This window comes from Cibotium barometz, chromosome 47 (assembly GCF_041138505.1).
Source record: "Cibotium barometz isolate CiBa-2024 chromosome 47, ASM4113850v1, whole genome shotgun sequence".
In the NCBI taxonomy this organism is placed as follows: domain Eukaryota; kingdom Viridiplantae; phylum Streptophyta; class Polypodiopsida; order Cyatheales; family Cibotiaceae; genus Cibotium; species Cibotium barometz.
This window is the reverse complement of record NC_141092.1, coordinates 16,890,419-16,907,783: the sequence shown is the minus strand read 5'-3', so window position 1 is coordinate 16,907,783 and position 17,365 is coordinate 16,890,419. Positions and strand designations below refer to the sequence as shown.

Here is a 17,365-nt window from a genome sequence, read left to right as displayed (position 1 = left end):
TCCAATGGCACTGAAATAGGCTTATAGCTTGTGAGACCCTGCCCTCTCTACGCGCATCAAACTCTGGAGTGCTAGTAGCAGCGGAAGTAGCAACCTCACGCGCAGGCATTTTGTCTCGCAGAGTGTACCTACGAGGCACGTGTCACTTCTGTAATGTGTCTATTTTTTATTTCTGTAACACCATTCTATCTCGCAGAGTGTACCTGCATGTAAATTGTCTCTTGATTCCCTGCTTTCTCAAGAAATCGTTGAACTCATTGGAGAAATACTCTCCCCCCACTAGGTGATCTCAGGCATTTTATTTGCATGCCTTTTTCCTTCTCAAGAGACCAAGACTTTAAATATTTGAAAGTGATCAAACACCTCACTTTTCTCTTTCATAAAGTAAACCACACTTTCCTAGTGTGGTCATCAATGAATGTAACATAATACCACACTTTTCTCTTTCATAAAGTAAACCACACTTTCCTAGTGTGGTCATCAATGAATGTAACATAATACCTACAACCTATATTTGTTACAATCTTGGCCGGTCCCCATACATCTGAATGTATAACATCTAATAGCCTTGCACACTAACATGCTTTTCATGTAGGAAGGAATGCTTGGATTGTTTACCAAGTTGGCATGCTTCTTATACTTTATGCATACCATCAATCTTAAACTTTGGCAAACCTACAAATAATATTTTGGGCTTGCATCATAGACTTCAGCCACCATTGTATATTCACATGACCAATGCTCTTGTGCCATATGTCAATATCTACAATGACACCCATTCCATGTGTGAACATGGATGCCTTTATCTCAAGCATGTTTACAACCAAAGTAAACATCCTACCATTTCTGTTACCCTTTGTAATAACCAAGCGACACTGATTTTTGAAGTATTCCACAAAACATCCTTAAACTTCACTTGCAGACCCTGCTCAACCAGCTGTCCCAACAGAATCCAGGTTCTTTGTAATATTTAGAACATGAAGTATATCTACCAAGTACTTCATTTTGCCATCATGCATAGACAATGGTACTTTACCAACATGTGCAATTGGATGTGTAGTATCATCACCTGTTTCTACATGACTTGGTTTTTCCATATTTTGCATGTCTTTAAACCACTCACCATGACTATTCATGTGGTTAGAGATGCCAGAATCCATATAGCATATATCTTGATATCATGACACATCTCCTATTATGAAACTGTGCATGTGCTGCATCACAAAATGTTTCTCACTTCTGTCCTCATCACCACCTTGTTTTACTGGATGATGCATAGTTACCTTCTTGTAGCATTAGGAACTCAATAGAGTCTTCTTGGGCCCTTTTATTTGGCAGTTTAAGGGAGTCAAACCTTTTCTCTTAAGAAGAAACGTTTTCTAATTTGAAGCTTCAAAACGGCTACTTTATTCGAATTTGAATTTGGGGGGGAAAATGGAATTTAAAATCTAGCGGATAAAACCATATCATGTAACATATGTATGGAAAGCTCTTGATGCGTAGATCACGGATCTGTAATCTCCGCTCAGATCGAAGCTTGTATGTAGAAGTTATGGAGGTTCGAAAATTGTAAAATTGCCCCTCCCCTTTTTGGGGGAAAAAGTGCACCCTTTGACCACTCTTACACCTCTCTTACAAACCAATGGTTTTTGCTTACATGGCGGGCTCCTATTTGTCAAAAAGTTAAACGTTTCCATAACCTCATGGCAAATTAAAGGGCCCAAGAAGACTCCATTGAGTTCCTAATGCAACGCTTCACTTTTAATGTCATTTTTCTTCTTAAAGAAGTCCTTTACCATGTGCCCTGGTTTACCATAATAATAGAAATCTATGCTTTTTGTACTCTGATTTCTTTGCTAACCACCTCGGCCTCTTTGGCTCCCCTTGCCTCTACCACCTATGTATGATTGCTACTGCTATAAATCATTGGACTGTTGTTGTCCATGATTTTGGTTTCCTTGTCAGCCAATCACCTTGGCCTAGACCATGACCTCTACCTTTGCCTCTACATGAATTAGATTAGGCCTATTCTGATGTGTTCTTGCTTTGTGAAGAAGAGTCCTCACCCGGAGAATTTTCTTCTATTATGATTAACATAGACACCAAGTCCTGAAAGTTCAAAGCATTCTCGCTGACTACAATGGAGGTCTTAAATGGCTTGTACTTTTTACCAAGCCCATTCAAATAGACACTCACTAAATCATCATCTTTCATCGATACATTAATAGACCCAAGGGATTCAACAACGCCCTTGAGCCTTTGTATTAGTTTGGAACATCTACACACCAGGTTCTGCCAGTGGCAATGCTGGAGTGTTGGCATCTTGTATGTGTCATATCATTGTGTCTGTGACACTGATCGAAAGCTAATACATGAATTTCCATGCACCTTGATTCTAGCCCTTAAATGCCTTTATATCTACTGGGGTGGCATCTATTCAAACAACTCTAGAGGCTCCTCATTGTCTCCTTCGACATAGTCCCAAAATCCTTTACCTATTAGGAAATTTGTCATTATAAACTTCCACGCATGGAATTTGTTCTTGTCCATATTCCAACTGACAATTTGATTGAGTCTGTTAGACATGTTTACTTGCAACAATCAATTAGAAACCTGTAAACAGACAATTTTTGTATACAACCTGTAAGACAACACTATCTTTTGTGACTGCTACTGCAGTAGTACTTGAGCACAACCTATAAGTCACCACATCTAACCAGAGTATGTGTACATACACCCAATATCAATAATACATGTGCAAACACTATCTGCACTCGCAAAATGCACTGTTGTGTGCAATGCATTAACTAGATTTCGACCAAAAATAGTTCTCTACCCGAATTTTCCACAGAATTTTCTGAAACTATTTAAAATACCTTGTAGTGACCAAAGAGAGATTTAAACGTACCTAAAATGCAAATCCAGCCACAAAACTTCAGTGAAAAGTACTATGTACCACATAGGCACCTCCAAGCGTGCACATAAAGCTCCTTAATTGGAGATGTGTAGCTCCCGGAGCTATCGAGGGGGTGTTGTACCTAAATAAGAAGGGGAAGAGATAATGATGCTCTTACCCGTGTACTACTTCCTTGGTTTATTGTTCTTGCCTCCTTAGTTCTTACATGAACTGAAGCTCTATTGCCATAAAGAAAATGTGGGGGAGAGGGAGAGCTTGAGTTCCTTGCAGGCAAATACACACACAAGAGAGAGATGGATGGCTGAATTTTCTTCTATCTTCTTCTCTTCTCTACAAACCATATAACTAAAAGATAAGAGTACATACATAAATGGAAAGTACTCTCCTATAATAACATACAATGGTCTATCCATAGTGTGAATCCGACTATATGTGCTGGTGCTATAACTATACCTAAATTGTAGTACTCTAAAGTGGATGTGATACAATCTGTCATACACTAGCGGAAAATCAACCATAATCTTACCAACCATGCCATTGGTATAAGTGTAGAAGCTATTACCTAGGTGGATCATCAATGTCCATAGCACTATCTAAACTTGATATTTGAACATGCATGTAGCCTCCTCCATCCCATGCTATAAAAAATTATGCCTCCATAACCAAGGGTTGCAACCCTTCACATTCCTCCCTCTCGTGCACCTTCAACACGGCCACCTCCTAGGCCTAATTTTTTATTGTATCATACCACCTCAACCTCTCTTATAGGACCGGATGAGTATAAATGTGCACCACTTACTAGGGATTCCCGGTCCTTTAGGTTGAGACTTGCTGATAGATCTTTAAACAAAGTCTATTTATTCAACGTAGAAACACGTCAAATTTTTATAGTGAAAAAAGTGTTGGACCTCATTTTACCACTTTTCTTTGCGAGCCCATGCTTGTTCCAAATTCACCCTCCTGCTCCACAACGTAATACATTATCTACAACCCAAGGCCTTGTGTCCACAACCAGCTTGGAGTAGGTTAAACCATGTTGAAGCTTTCAGGGGCTGGGGTTATATCATTTTGCACCAGAAAGGTACTAGGCCTAGTTGGTTTTTCCTCCTGTGAATTTGCTGCTATATAGTCATATTTCTTCTTTGATGTACCATGCTTCCTCCCCGTCTATTCTCATTTTTTGTGAGTTTGCACTGCATCTTGTGCTTGTTTTGGTGTCGTCGACAATCCTTTTTTGTGTAAAAATATATCCTCAAGGTTGACCAAGTGAGATCATCATCGGTGTGAAATAAATATTATGTGAGATGCACATAACGGTAAGGTAGGCATGCCACGTACACACCCAATATGAAATTGCCATTTATAACAGATTCGACTGGCTTTAAACAATCCTTCAATAGAAATCATAATATTTCTGATCATCATTATCCAAAATTCAGAGTCCATTGTATTATAAAATGTATCCTCTAGACTCTCCGTTGAAGACCAGCTGGCCAACCAACGAGATCTAGTATCAAAATTTGGTTCTCAAAAATCTTTCCTTTTAGTCCATCCAAAATCTTCCTCAACATACGTGTGGGTGTCCTAGCAACTGCCAGCTAGTGTGTGAGATCCCACTGCCCCCTCCGCGCACCGAATTCCCGGATGGTAGCAGCGGAAGTAGCTTCCTCATGCACGGGAGGGTAGGGTTTCCCACTCGGGGCCTCACCCTTGAATGTCCGGGCACGAGACTAAGCTGGTGGTCATTCCAAAAACCAAAACCGGAAAAATTTCCCATACCCGAAATGTTGAAATTTGAGCAAAATGATGAGCTATGGTGGATCAAACACTAGAATCAACATAATTAACAAAGTGATTAGCAAGTGATTAAGACGTAATTAGTGAATAATTAGCAAATAGATTAATGTAGGCATGGAATCTCAAAAACCAGCAAATTCTCATTAGGGCTATGCCTCAATTTATAGAGTTTACATCAAGCATCAAATCCCATTGATTTCTCCATGATTCACTCCCAGAATATCTCCACCTTTTGCCTGATTCTCTCCACCTCTTCTCTTTTCCCTAAATATCTCCCAGAATATCTCCACACTCCTAAATTCCCTCATGCTACCCTTTATTCTCTCCCAGTAGATTCTTCTCACCTTTTCACAGGTTCTTTCACAATTACATCTTCTCTTTTACAGCCTCTATCCAAGAGCTTGTTCCCACACACACCCTATTCACTTGTATATTTCAACACCTCCCCTCAAGTGAATAATCCTAGCACACCTAGACCCTATACCAAGTTTGCCTCCCCTTACTTGATAGTCCGCGACCAGTGTCTACTCCTCCCCTCAAGTTATCTCAGCACACCTGGACCCTGTATCAAGTTTCTTTCTTACTTGACAGTCCGCGACCAGTGCCTCAAGTCCCTAAACTCCATAGTCCTTGACACTCTCTCTCTCTATGTGTCCAAGGCTACTATAAGTGCCTGCGACCTTGACTAAAGTGCTCACACATACATCTACCACGTGGCCTACATCATCGGTGGCTCAGAGGTGGTTTTACTTTATTGGGGCAGGTTACATTGGGTTGTGGGGTCTCTCTCTCTCTCTCTCTCAGAGATTTTCACATGGCTCCTCACTCTTTGGAGCCTCACATCTTCTCTTCTCTTCAGTCTTCTTGTCGTGGCAGCTTCTCTCCACGCGTCCATCTCTTCTTTCAGTCTTCTTGGGGCATCTTCTCTTCTCGTGTCCATGTCTTCCTTCAGATCTTCTTCTCGGTGTGGATCCTCTTCTTGGAAAGAGATATTCTTCTTCTTTCATGGCTGGGGCCATGAGCTTGTCCGTCAGGTCATTTTGCTCCATGTGAGCAACATGTTTCAATGTTTTGCTGACAGTTCCTTTGGGCTTTTTATGTTTATCTTTTGTCATTATGCAATGCAAACCCAAATTTATGCGGGAGGTCTTACCTCTTGCCTTAATCTGGACAAGGGCAGTGTCTGTTCCCATTTTTACACTGATGTAATGTGCCCAATACATAATGCGTATAGCATTCATTCTCATGCACATTCCAAATGCAACTCTGGCTGTGAATAATCTTGAATTTAAGTGAAATTTACAGGGATTAACCAAGGGTTAAGTGCAAAATGATGATTTTCACAATTTTATCAGCACAATTTTCCCAGAAATTACATTAAATCAAGGGTAACCAATTTGTACAGGATGATTGGAGTATCAAACCAACTCCGATTTGCAATCTAAAGTTATAGGGATCTGTATCAGATACCTAATGGTTAATTTGAACCCTCAATTGCACCAAAATACAGTGATTAGCATTGATTAATTACTGATTAGCAAATTAATGCTCTGTTTTGTGTGCAGAAAACAGAGTATGCGGGGAGCCCAGATCTGGTGCCTTCCACATCAAATGAGCTCAAATGCTTTCAAAGGCATCAATAGCAATGAGTCTGGTAGAGGATTAAGCCAAGAAACACAAGATTTGACCAAATATTGAAAGCTTAATCTCTGTTTTACCAAAGTCACCTGCAGATTTGATGAAGAGCTTGGATCTCAATGTAGACTTGATAAAACTCAATTCTGCCTTCACCAGCTTGTAGAGCATGCTTGATTACCCCTTGGGCTAAGAGGAATTAGAGACCTTTGATCTGTGGAAGTAGAAATCACCAAATATTCTCAGAAAAACGTAGCTTTTTAATCAGCAAAAATCGGGAGCTTCCGTGGGCGGTTTGCGCTTCTGATTCGATGGGCTGGAGCTCCTATGGGTTAGCTAGCTTGTGTTAGAAGCTTATGCCCTAATTCTATGTGTGCAAGGTGCTAGAGATCCTCCACTGGCTGGGGGTGAAGGGGAGAATGAAAAACTCACTAAAAATTGATTTTTTTTGCTAATTACCTACTAATCCTAATTAATTCACTAATGGGCTCATAAATCTGATTGATTCTAGGCATGGCTCTGATACCATGTTGAAATTTGAGCAAAATGATGAGCTATGGTGGATCAAACACTAGAATCAACATAATTAACAAAGTGATTAGCAAGTGATTAAGACGTAATTAGTGAATAATTAGCAAATAGATTAATGTAGGCATGGATACTCAAAAACCAGCAAATTCTCATTAGGGCTATGCCTCAATTTATAGAGTTTACATCAAGCATCAAATCCCATTGATTTCTCCATGATTCACTCCCAGAATATCTCCACCTTTTGCCTGATTCTCTCCACCTCTTCTCTTTTCCCTAAATATCTCCCAGAATATCTCCACACTCCTAAATTCCCTCATGCTACCCTTTATTCTCTCCCAGTAGATTCTTCTCACCTTTTCACAGGTTCTTTCACAATTACATCTTCTCTTTTACAGCCTCTATCCAAGAGCTTGTTCCCACACACACCCTACTCACTTGTATATTTCAACACGAAAAGCGGGGACGATTCTAACATTTTGAATTTCTTAACGAATTTTTCTAACGAGGTCAAGACTGAACTAACCTTCATGTGAATAAACCGGATAGAAGGGAAACTATAACAGACTTAACTTGAAGGAATCAACGCTTTTTTCCTAATTGAATTAGGCACAGCCGTTGATCTATTCATTTGAGAAGTCTTCAAGTTAATATTTAACTATTCAAATTCTAAGCGTAATCTTATTAATCAGTTTTATTATTAAAACTCTACTGATTCTACTGACCCATGGGTTAGCCAGCGCCCAACCACTAGAATAGTAGAACCAAACAAGTACTCACCCACCCAAAATTGAAAGCCTTTCTTAACTTTTGCTTTAGAATATAGATACTCACACACTCCTCTTTAAACTTTAATCTATAAAACAATCCATCGACAAACAATTACTGGGTACAGATGTCACAACTCAAAATTTTCATACAATCCTTGTTTCTCACAAAACAGTATCACTCTGGACTCTCCGTTTGATGACCAGCAGGTCAGCAAAATAACAACGAGATCCAGTACAATAAGTTTCTCGTCATCATACATATATATCTTCCTCGATATACGCATGGGTGTCCTCGGCACCGCGAGCTCGTGCATCGCCTGGTCAGAACCCTCCAAGATCCTCCTTAGGTGTCCTGGCACTTCACTCAGGGGACCACTTCATCGGCCCTCGTCCATTGTACCGGAAGCACAACATTTTAACCATACCGAGGCTGGTCAAGTAGGCAGGCTTTGCCGTGTTAGGTGTCCTTTGAACACTCAAACTTCCCTTAGAAAAACACATATACCAAATGCTCCCTCCAACATTCTAGCATAAGATAGTCCTTTAAGAAAACAGGGTTTCTATGCAAGTTTTCAGTTTTGATTTTCTTTTGAATACAATGAGTATATCTGAATTCTGTATCCCAAGACTTCTAGATCACAACTCTGGATTCCCAAACAGAATTCCTCAAATTCTGAACTCTTGATCCTCATATCAAAATCAAAGGTCTCAACTTAGTTTCAAATTCAGTGGGTGATTTGAGTGTAGATTACTGAACTGGTCACATCGTCATTTCTTGAAACTGACGAAGGAGTTACGTCTTGGTCATAGTCTAATTCAGGGTTTAAGTTCTCCCTGAACTATCTTTCTCGAAGGTAATATTTCAATTACTACTTTACTAAATTCAAAACTAAACATGAATTCCTATGAGGAATAAATTAGTCATTTATCTAAATTTCGACTTCGATAGTTTTTCTGAATTTTTTGATTACCATCCTAGAGAATATAAAACGGTATAATTTTCCTTCACTGAGTATTTACTTATTCATTTTTCCAATATTCATGGGATTTAAACATAGGATTAAAGTGAACTCTTATTTTGATTTTAAAAAAAACTTTTATGCATCATTTTATGCATAAAAATCAATATTGGTGAAAGCAACACTTTTGCAATAAAAAAAATATTTTATGCATCATTTTATGCATAAAAATCAATATTAGTGAAAGTAACACTTTTACAATTAAAAAAAATTCTTTTATACATCTATTTATGCATAAAATTTCATTTTAATGAAAGTAACACTTTTATAATAAAAATATTCTTTTATGCATCTATTTATGCATAAAATCCATTTTTGATGAAAATAACACTTTTATAATAAAAAATAATATTCTTTTATGCATCTATTTATGCATAAAATCCATTTGATGAAAATAACACTTTTATAAAAAAAATATTCTTTTGTGCATCTATTTATGCATAAAATCTATTTTGATAAAAATAACACTTTTATAATAAAAAAATATTCTATTTTGATAAAAATAACACTTTTATAATTAAAAAAATATTCTTTTATGCATCTATTTATGCATAAAATCCATTTTAATGAAAATAACACTTTTATAATTTAAAAAATATTCTTTTATGCATCTATTTATGCATAAAATCTATTTTGATGAAATTAACACTTTTGTAATTAAAAAATAATCAATATGTATCTTTCTATACATAGAATTTATTTCTATTGAAAATCATTCTTTTATAATTAATAATAATAATCAATATGCATCTTTCTATGCATAAAATTTAATTCTATTAAAAATCACTCTTTTATAATAATAAATAATCAATATGCATCTTTTTATATGCATAGAATTTAATTCTATTAAAAATCACTCTTTTAAAATAAAAAAATATTGAATATGCATCTTTCTATGCATAGAATTTAATTCTATTAAAAAACACTCTTTTATAATAAAAAAATAATCAATATGCATCTTTCTATGCATGAATGAAAATGACACTTTTAGAATACACAAACGATGGGGATTACTCTTTTTGATTAATAAAAGATGAAATTTATTTCACAAATTTTTAGAAAATTTTGCCATAACCTGCTTTGTATGGCTGACCATTTTTTAAATTTTCTAACCTTAATCTACTTAGGAATTATCCCCAATTGGTTTAAAGCATTCTAAACTAATTAATTTTCACTTTTAAGAGAAAAAATATGAAAAGTTTAATTCCAACAATTAGATCACTTAACTAGAATAAAGAAGGACTGATTTTAAGAATGAGAGAGGAAGAAAGCCTTTCCAAGAAGGCATAGAATCTGTTTATCATTTTAAGATAACAAACAATTTAGAAAACCATTAAAAGAATAAAGAAAAATATAAGATTTCTAACTTACATGAATTTTGGGAGCTTTCCTTTGGCTTGATGGTTTGAGGATTCTACTCTTGTTTGCAACAAGAGTGGCCACCAATTCTTTAGAAGAGGGAATGGTCAAAAACTAGTGAATTATTAAGAAATTCACAGTTCTTGACTCTTGGGAGTAGAGTAACAGTGCATAAAACACTATTAAGCTTCAACAAAGGGGGAGGCTTGTATTTGTAGGAAAAAGTGAGCTCCTAACCAAGCAAACTGATTCTAGAATTTTTCAGATCAGTTTGGTCATTTTTTGACCATTTTTAGGTCACTTTAGCTTACTTTTTGGAACTAGACTTGAATTAGGAGAGAGGAGACATGAAATATCTCCATTTTTGATGATTTAAAACTCCACCACACATGTGAAGCTGGCGGGGAGTGGTCAAGGGACGTTGCTCGCAGAGCAAAGCCTGCCAGGGTAATCTACCTATTATTTTGTCTGTCTGTCCAACTAGATTCTTGGTTAGTTTGGTGAAAGGAAAAACTAGTTTAGTTTTGGTAGTCTATTCTTTGTATTTAGGAACTGGAATTGATCATGAAGTTTTTGCTTGATTCAGATCGAGAGATGGACAAGTAGGTTTACTGTCCGTCCCTCTCGTAGTCTAACCAAATTCATTCGGTTTAGTTCTAATAACAAGGATTCCCTTCAGATAAACATCTAGTTTCGGGTAAATATCAATTTAGTGATTTTTTCAATTAAAATATCCAAAGATATTCCTTATGCCACTTAATTTCTCGACCTTAATTCATTAGGTAGAATTATGGTGGAAATTCATCTTTTGATACTAAGATTTAATTCAAATCCATCTTTTCTTAAATATCATAAAAAATCTTCTTTTAACTAAATACCAATACCTATTTTTTTGAATAAACTTAAATCCCTCTTTTTCTCATTTAATGAGTGCAATCACATTATCATGGGAATTCCTCTTTTACCATAAATTAAATCTATCTAAAATTCTCCTTAAAAATAATCACTTTTAGATTTGAGAATTGCTTCATGAGAAGCATCATTTGAATATAGAAGAATGACCATTCTTTGGGAGGGAGAGAGAGAGGTATGCTTAAAAAACATTTTAATTTAAGCATAAATGTAAAATTTATAAGATTTATCACTAAAATTCATTAGAGAGTACCAATTGCATTAAAGAGCCATTCAGTTGAATGCTTCTCAAGCTTGAGAGGGTTGAGAAGTGAGAAAGATTTTGAGATTTAAGAAAAAAGACCATAAACCACACTTTACCTCTTAATTTGATTGATTCTTTAGTCAATGGAGAGGACTCCAACCAATCAATTGGTTTGGTCTGTTGATGAAGACTCCAAGGAAGGTTGAAGAGAGAGAGAGAAGCTCCAATCTCTTCAATTTGTATAGGATTTTTAGAAAATAAGCTTATCTTAGAGTAATACCGACATAGTTTAGTTCAGAGATGAGAATATAAAAGAATGAGGGTCTATTTATAGATGAGGGAGGCCACTAACTGAGTCCAACTAGGATCTAGAATTTTTCAGCTTCAGTTTGACTGAACTTGGATAAGATTTGGACCAGTTTGGCTCCCTTTTTTATTTGGTTTGATCCAAGAGAGAGGAGAGATAAAAATATCCTATTATTTTTTAGTTTAAAACTCCTCCACACATGTGAAATAGTCACCTCCTTGAAGGTCCCCCTTTTCCTTACCAAGGTGTCAAAAATGAATGATTACTCCAAAATATCTCATTTTTTAGTAATATTTCATAATTTTTAACTAATAAATCTTGTACTCAGTCAACTCTTCATCTTATGAGGGCATTCACTCATTTTTGGGTATTTTCTTTTATTCATTGGATTTTTCTCATCCCAACACTTGGATTAATCTTATTGGCCTATAAGAACCTTAATTGGACCATAATCCAAAATTTTCAAAAAATCTTGACCCTTAGGCTAAGGTCTTTTAAATCATTCCAATTGCACCTTTGAAAATTTACTTTGATTTTCTATTTTAGGAAAACATATTTTGGATATCTGTAGAATTTATATATCCAAAAATATATGAATATTGATTTACCACTCTCTAGAAATTTTTATCTCACTAGACAAAACAAGGAAAAAAAATATTTTCTTGTTTTCAGAAACATGGAATGATTACAGGGTAATGAAGTAAAGGCTTAATCATTATTCAGGTTGAGGAGGAATCTTACATCCTCTCCCACTTGAAAAATACGAGATGTCCTCATCTCGCAAAGTGGGGGTAATCCCTCGCCAACTCTTCTTTTTTCTCCCAAGTGGCGTGTTCTAAAGGGAAGAACTTCCACTTTTCTAAGAATTCTCTGAGGACTCTACTCCTGAGAATCTTCTCCCCCCGAACATCAAGGATTTCCTCAGGTTGGAATACCATCTGACCTTGAGTCAGAGAGATTAATTGTTCATCATCAAGCACGTGACTCAGGCTGGGTACATATTTCTTAAGCAAACTGACATGAAATACATTATGTACCTTGAGATGGGGAGGTAGAAGAAGTTTGTAGGCTAGATCGCCCACTTTCTTTATAACAGCATATGGCCCACAGTATCTGGGGGAGAGAGTCTCTTGTACTTCCCTAAGGATAAGGAACTTCTTTTTGGTCGTACTCGAATGAAGACCATATCTGATTCTTCAAACTCTCTCTCTGATCTCTCTTTATCTGCATACTACTTTTGCCTATCTTGGGTTGCCTTTATATCTTTACGGATTGATTGCATCTGCTGGTCCATGTCATCAAGCATTTGTTTGGACATTTCAACTCTCATCAATGGGTCAGACCAAGTCAACGGTGTCAAGCAATCTTGTCCATACTACAAAGCTTTGAAAGAACTCATCCCAATGCTTCGGAAATAAGAAGCATTGTAAGCAAATTTGACTAGATGCAAATGGCTTAACCACTTCTTGTGTTCCTTGCCACCACAGCATGATCGAAGGATATCTTCAATTACCTGGTTCACTCTTTCAGTCTGGCCATCTGTTTTGGGGTGATAGGCTGCTGTGTTGAGATCCAAGAAAGTTCCTGCTGGAATGCAGTCCAGAATTTCGATGTGAATTTGGGATCTCTGTCACTTACTATCCTCCTAGGTAAACCATGCAATCTGAAGATCTCCTTAAGAAAAACTCTGGCAACATCCACTCCAGAGTTTGTTTCTTTCACTGGAATTAGATGGGCAACTTTGGTTAGCCTATTAACTACCATAAAAATGGAGTTGTAACTTGATTGCACTGAAGGTAGTCCATACTGATACATTCCCACTTCATCTGTGGAATGTCTAGAGGCTGCAGTTTCCCTGGCATCTTGATTCTCTCTGCCTTGACTCTTTGACACATTAAGCATTTTCGCACATGATCAAGTACATCCTTTTTGAGTCCTGGCCAGAAGAAGCTTTTCTTCACAGACATATAGGTTTTTATAAACCCTGGATGTCCAGCTACTATCAGGCTATCATGGGCTTCTTTCAGAATTCTTCCCTTTATTCCCTCATCATTGGGGATACATAGCCGATTATTATAATACATAAAGAATTTTTCCTGCATGATTTTGTCCTTTGCTTCATTGATCGATGGATTTGACACCACTGTAATTGCAAGCAAGGAGGCTTTTCTGTTGAGCGCATATGCAACCACATTTTCTTTCCCATGCCAATACTTTATTTCAAATTCAAATTCCTACATGTTGAGATCCCTTTGGGTGAAGATCCACTTCAGACTTTGATGATCTGTCATCAAGGTGAACCTTTGTCCCAAAAGATAATGTCTCCATAACTTCAGAGCATACACTACACTGAGAGTAACTCCAAGTCATGGACATCATAATTTCTCTCATGTGTTTTGAGTTTTCTGGATTCATAGGCCACTTGTTCATGACCTTCTTGCATAAGAGCACCACCTAAGGCAAATCCATTGACATCAGTAACCACCTCGAAGGGTTTGGTAAAATCTGGCAACTTAAGGACAGGGTTGGTTACTAAGGCTGTCTTCAGTTGTCAAAGGCACTCTGACACATTGCAGTCCACTGAAAAAGTGTACTCTTCTTGAGAAGGTTAGTTAAAGGGGATGCTATCTGAGCATACCTAGGTATAAAGATCCTATACCATCCGGTTAACCCTAGGAATCCTCTGACTTCCTTTACTGTCTTGGGTTCTGGCCATTCCACTACTGCTTGGATCTTTGCGGGAACCAGTTTCTTATGTTCATCTCTTCTCATGTCAAACGGGAGGCAATGTGCCTTCTATGTGATGAATTGCAGTATGCCAAAGTACCAATTTCTTTGCATGGGTGTTGTGACTGAACAGTTAACAGGTAGCATCCAAAAACTGATCAGCCAACCTTGTAGGATGTTCTCTTATGTCTATTCTATACTGACAAAATCTTGTACTACATTTTGGTTGTCGGGGGTGTGCGTGATTGTGAACTAAAATTCTTGTAGAAGCATCCACCTTGCTAGCTTTGCGGTCAAATCTAGCTTATTCACTAGATACACTAGGGCTTGATGATCTACATGGAACATAAAGTGATTTCCCAACAGATAATGATGGAATTTATTGACTAAGTAAATCAGTCCCTCCCAGGGCTTCCCTCTCAGTGGCACTAAAATTTTTCTTAGCATTTGACAACACATTCGAGGGAATTACGGACTGCTCAAGTTCAAAGCGCGAATGCAAAATCCCATGAAGTCGTATCATATAATAAAATTAATACAAGCTTCAATGGGGATGGGGATCCCATCCAACATGTGGAAATATTTTAAGACCAATAGTCGGGCTACTTGAGTGTTCACATCTCCCATGCCATGTGGATTGCGATTGGCCAGATATACGGGTTTCATCCCACCGTCTTAGAGTGGAGACAGGTAGAGCTGAGCGCACTTCACAACCGAGAAGCTCATACGGAGACCCAGAGAGGAGAGGATCTGCCAATTATGCCACCACACACAGGTTAAGACGGAGAAGCATTACATATGTCGTTGCCCAATATACTATGAGATCCGTGGGAGGTTCCACTATCTATTTCGAGAGGGATTTGGTCCACTCTCCAGGATCATTGACGGTGGACACATCGATGAACTCACAAAGATCTATTCTTTTCGCCTAACATTAGGTGAGAAGGTACATCAATGGTATAGGCTTACGCCAGAGGATAAGGTCAATTTTACTCGACTTGAAAACTTCTTTGTGCTAAGCTTTGCTAGAACTAGTGACAAGTGAAGCCTAGTGGCACAACTCTGCAACATTAAGCAATAAGAGCATGAGTCGATGTGAGGGATTATTTCTCTTATCTTAAAAATTTGAACTCTTGGCAAGATTTGGGAGAGACTCATCGATGAACAATTATTGACGTGCTTCGAGAAGGGAGTACAAGAACCTAGAATGAATAAGATTTGGGAGAGGCTCATCGATGAATTATTAATGTGCTTCGAGAAGGGAGTACGAGACCCTAGAATGCATGACTATCTGCTTTTGTCAAAACCAACCATACTAGATATGTGCTGTAAATTGGCCATTGAGTTTGAAGATAAATTACCCCAACCTAAGGAAAGCAAGACTCCATCCTTGGCTATACTGTCCGTGACTTAGATAGGTATAAAGACCCATTGGTGCTCTTTCCTTTTGGTATGAGTATAAGAGGTCATCATTAAAAATCATCAACCACTTTTGCAAGTACTCTTTAAATGTCATACACATTAACAGTTGAAAGGTTGTTGGGGCATTAATTACGCTAAATGGCATAATCATGTAACTATATCACCCATATCATTGTAAATGTAATTTTTGTTGATCTTCTAATACTTTATCATATCTAGAGAAAACAGCTAAGAAGTTGCAAGCCTCCTTTTCGGCTACCTGGAGAACACCAATAGATGCCCAATGGTTCACATACGTCAAAGCCACGGACAATGGGGAGAATAGCAGGTTGCTTCCACATGAAAGCAACAAGTGGATAAGCCAGATTTGAGGCCAAAACCTTGACTCAGTAGATCTGAAAGAAGAAGGAGAAGGAGAAGAAGAAGGAGAAGCTGAAAGCTTGGCAGAAGCTGAAAGCTTAACCATTTTCGAAGGCATAATGAAGAACTATCACACCGTGCTACTTTCACTTTGGGTTCTTTGAACTTCACCTTCACAAACATGCTAAAGAACTACATGCGGCAGGCAACAAAGAACCTTCCTTTTTTGGACATATCACTTCATGTGCTTGGAATTGATCAGAAGGCTTAAGACCATCGGGGTGTTTACAGAAGGCTTAAGACCACAGACTATTGCGTCCTAATCCAACACAGTACCACTCCCAAAGCAAGAACAATGACTTCTTAGCCCCTACCCTAAAAGAAACATAGAGCAAAGTACCATAGAATACCACTAGAAGAAGCTAGCAAAATTAGCATGGCGTGTAGCATCATACCCATAAATCTTATCCAAAAGCATTGCTATGCTAATAGCCAAACAAGAATGTTTAAGCTAGGGCATCCCAGCTTCTAAAACCCACGGCATAATGAGCCCACCATTCCTCATCCTCTGCTCTAATCCATCGTCATCGTCATTACAGCTACCATTCCGCTCCATTCAAAACTGCCAGGGCATCCCAAGCTTCGGGATCCCATGGCTTGATGCCTTGCAGAGAGAGCTCATAAACGTCATCATCAGTAAACCCACAATTCCTCATCCTCTGTTCCATCTCATCATCATCACCTTCGCTGCTACTTCCCACGTTGCAGCCATTCTGCAAGAGCTGTGCGGCCATGTACTCAAAGCCTGCAAACCCTTCTCCTCTAGGGTTCACAGCCATGCGCTCCAGACCTACTACTTCTTTGCCAGGGTTTTGAGGATGGGCATACCTGCATTTGCTACCTCTTTCGCATGACCCCGTGAGAAGCCAGTCCAGACATCCAGAAGCTTTACCTTTTGCGGAAACTCTTGCTTTAGGGTTAGAAGGCCCTGGAGCTACTGGATTTGAAGCGTCAGCTACAGGGTGCTGGAAGCGGCAAGAGTCCCCGTGTCGGCAATAGCCACGCTGAAAGAAGCGGCAGGGCACAGAGGAGGTCTTTTCTGGCCTTTGGCGACTGCTGCTGTTGCTTCCTCCTCCTTCTTCTGTCTTCTTATCTTCTTCTACTTTGCCGGTGACGGTAGTACTAGCCTCTTCTTCTTCAGGGTTAAAAGGCCCTGCAGCTACTGAAGTTAGAGTGTCAGATGCAGAGTGCCGGAAGCGGCAAGACTCCCCGTATCGGCAGTAGCCACGTTGAAAGAAGCGGCAGGGCACGGAGGAGGTCTTGTTCGCCCTTTGGTGACTGCTGTTGTTGCTCCCTGCTCCTCCTCCT

General features: G+C 38.3%; 1 protein-coding gene across 2 annotated transcripts in view; it reads right to left on the bottom strand.

Annotated features, from left to right (window-relative positions):
• Positions 1-15,898: 15,898 nt before the first annotated feature.
• LOC147611423 (uncharacterized) overlaps positions 15,899-17,365 on the bottom strand; it is a 1,733-nt gene continuing 266 nt past the window's right edge. For both annotated transcript variants that reach the window (XM_086784523.1, XM_086784524.1), the window contains one exon: positions 15,899-17,365. This exon is cut by the window's right edge. In XM_086784523.1, the coding sequence (XP_086640649.1) occupies positions 16,597-17,365 (769 nt within the window). In that variant the 3' untranslated portion in view covers positions 15,899-16,596.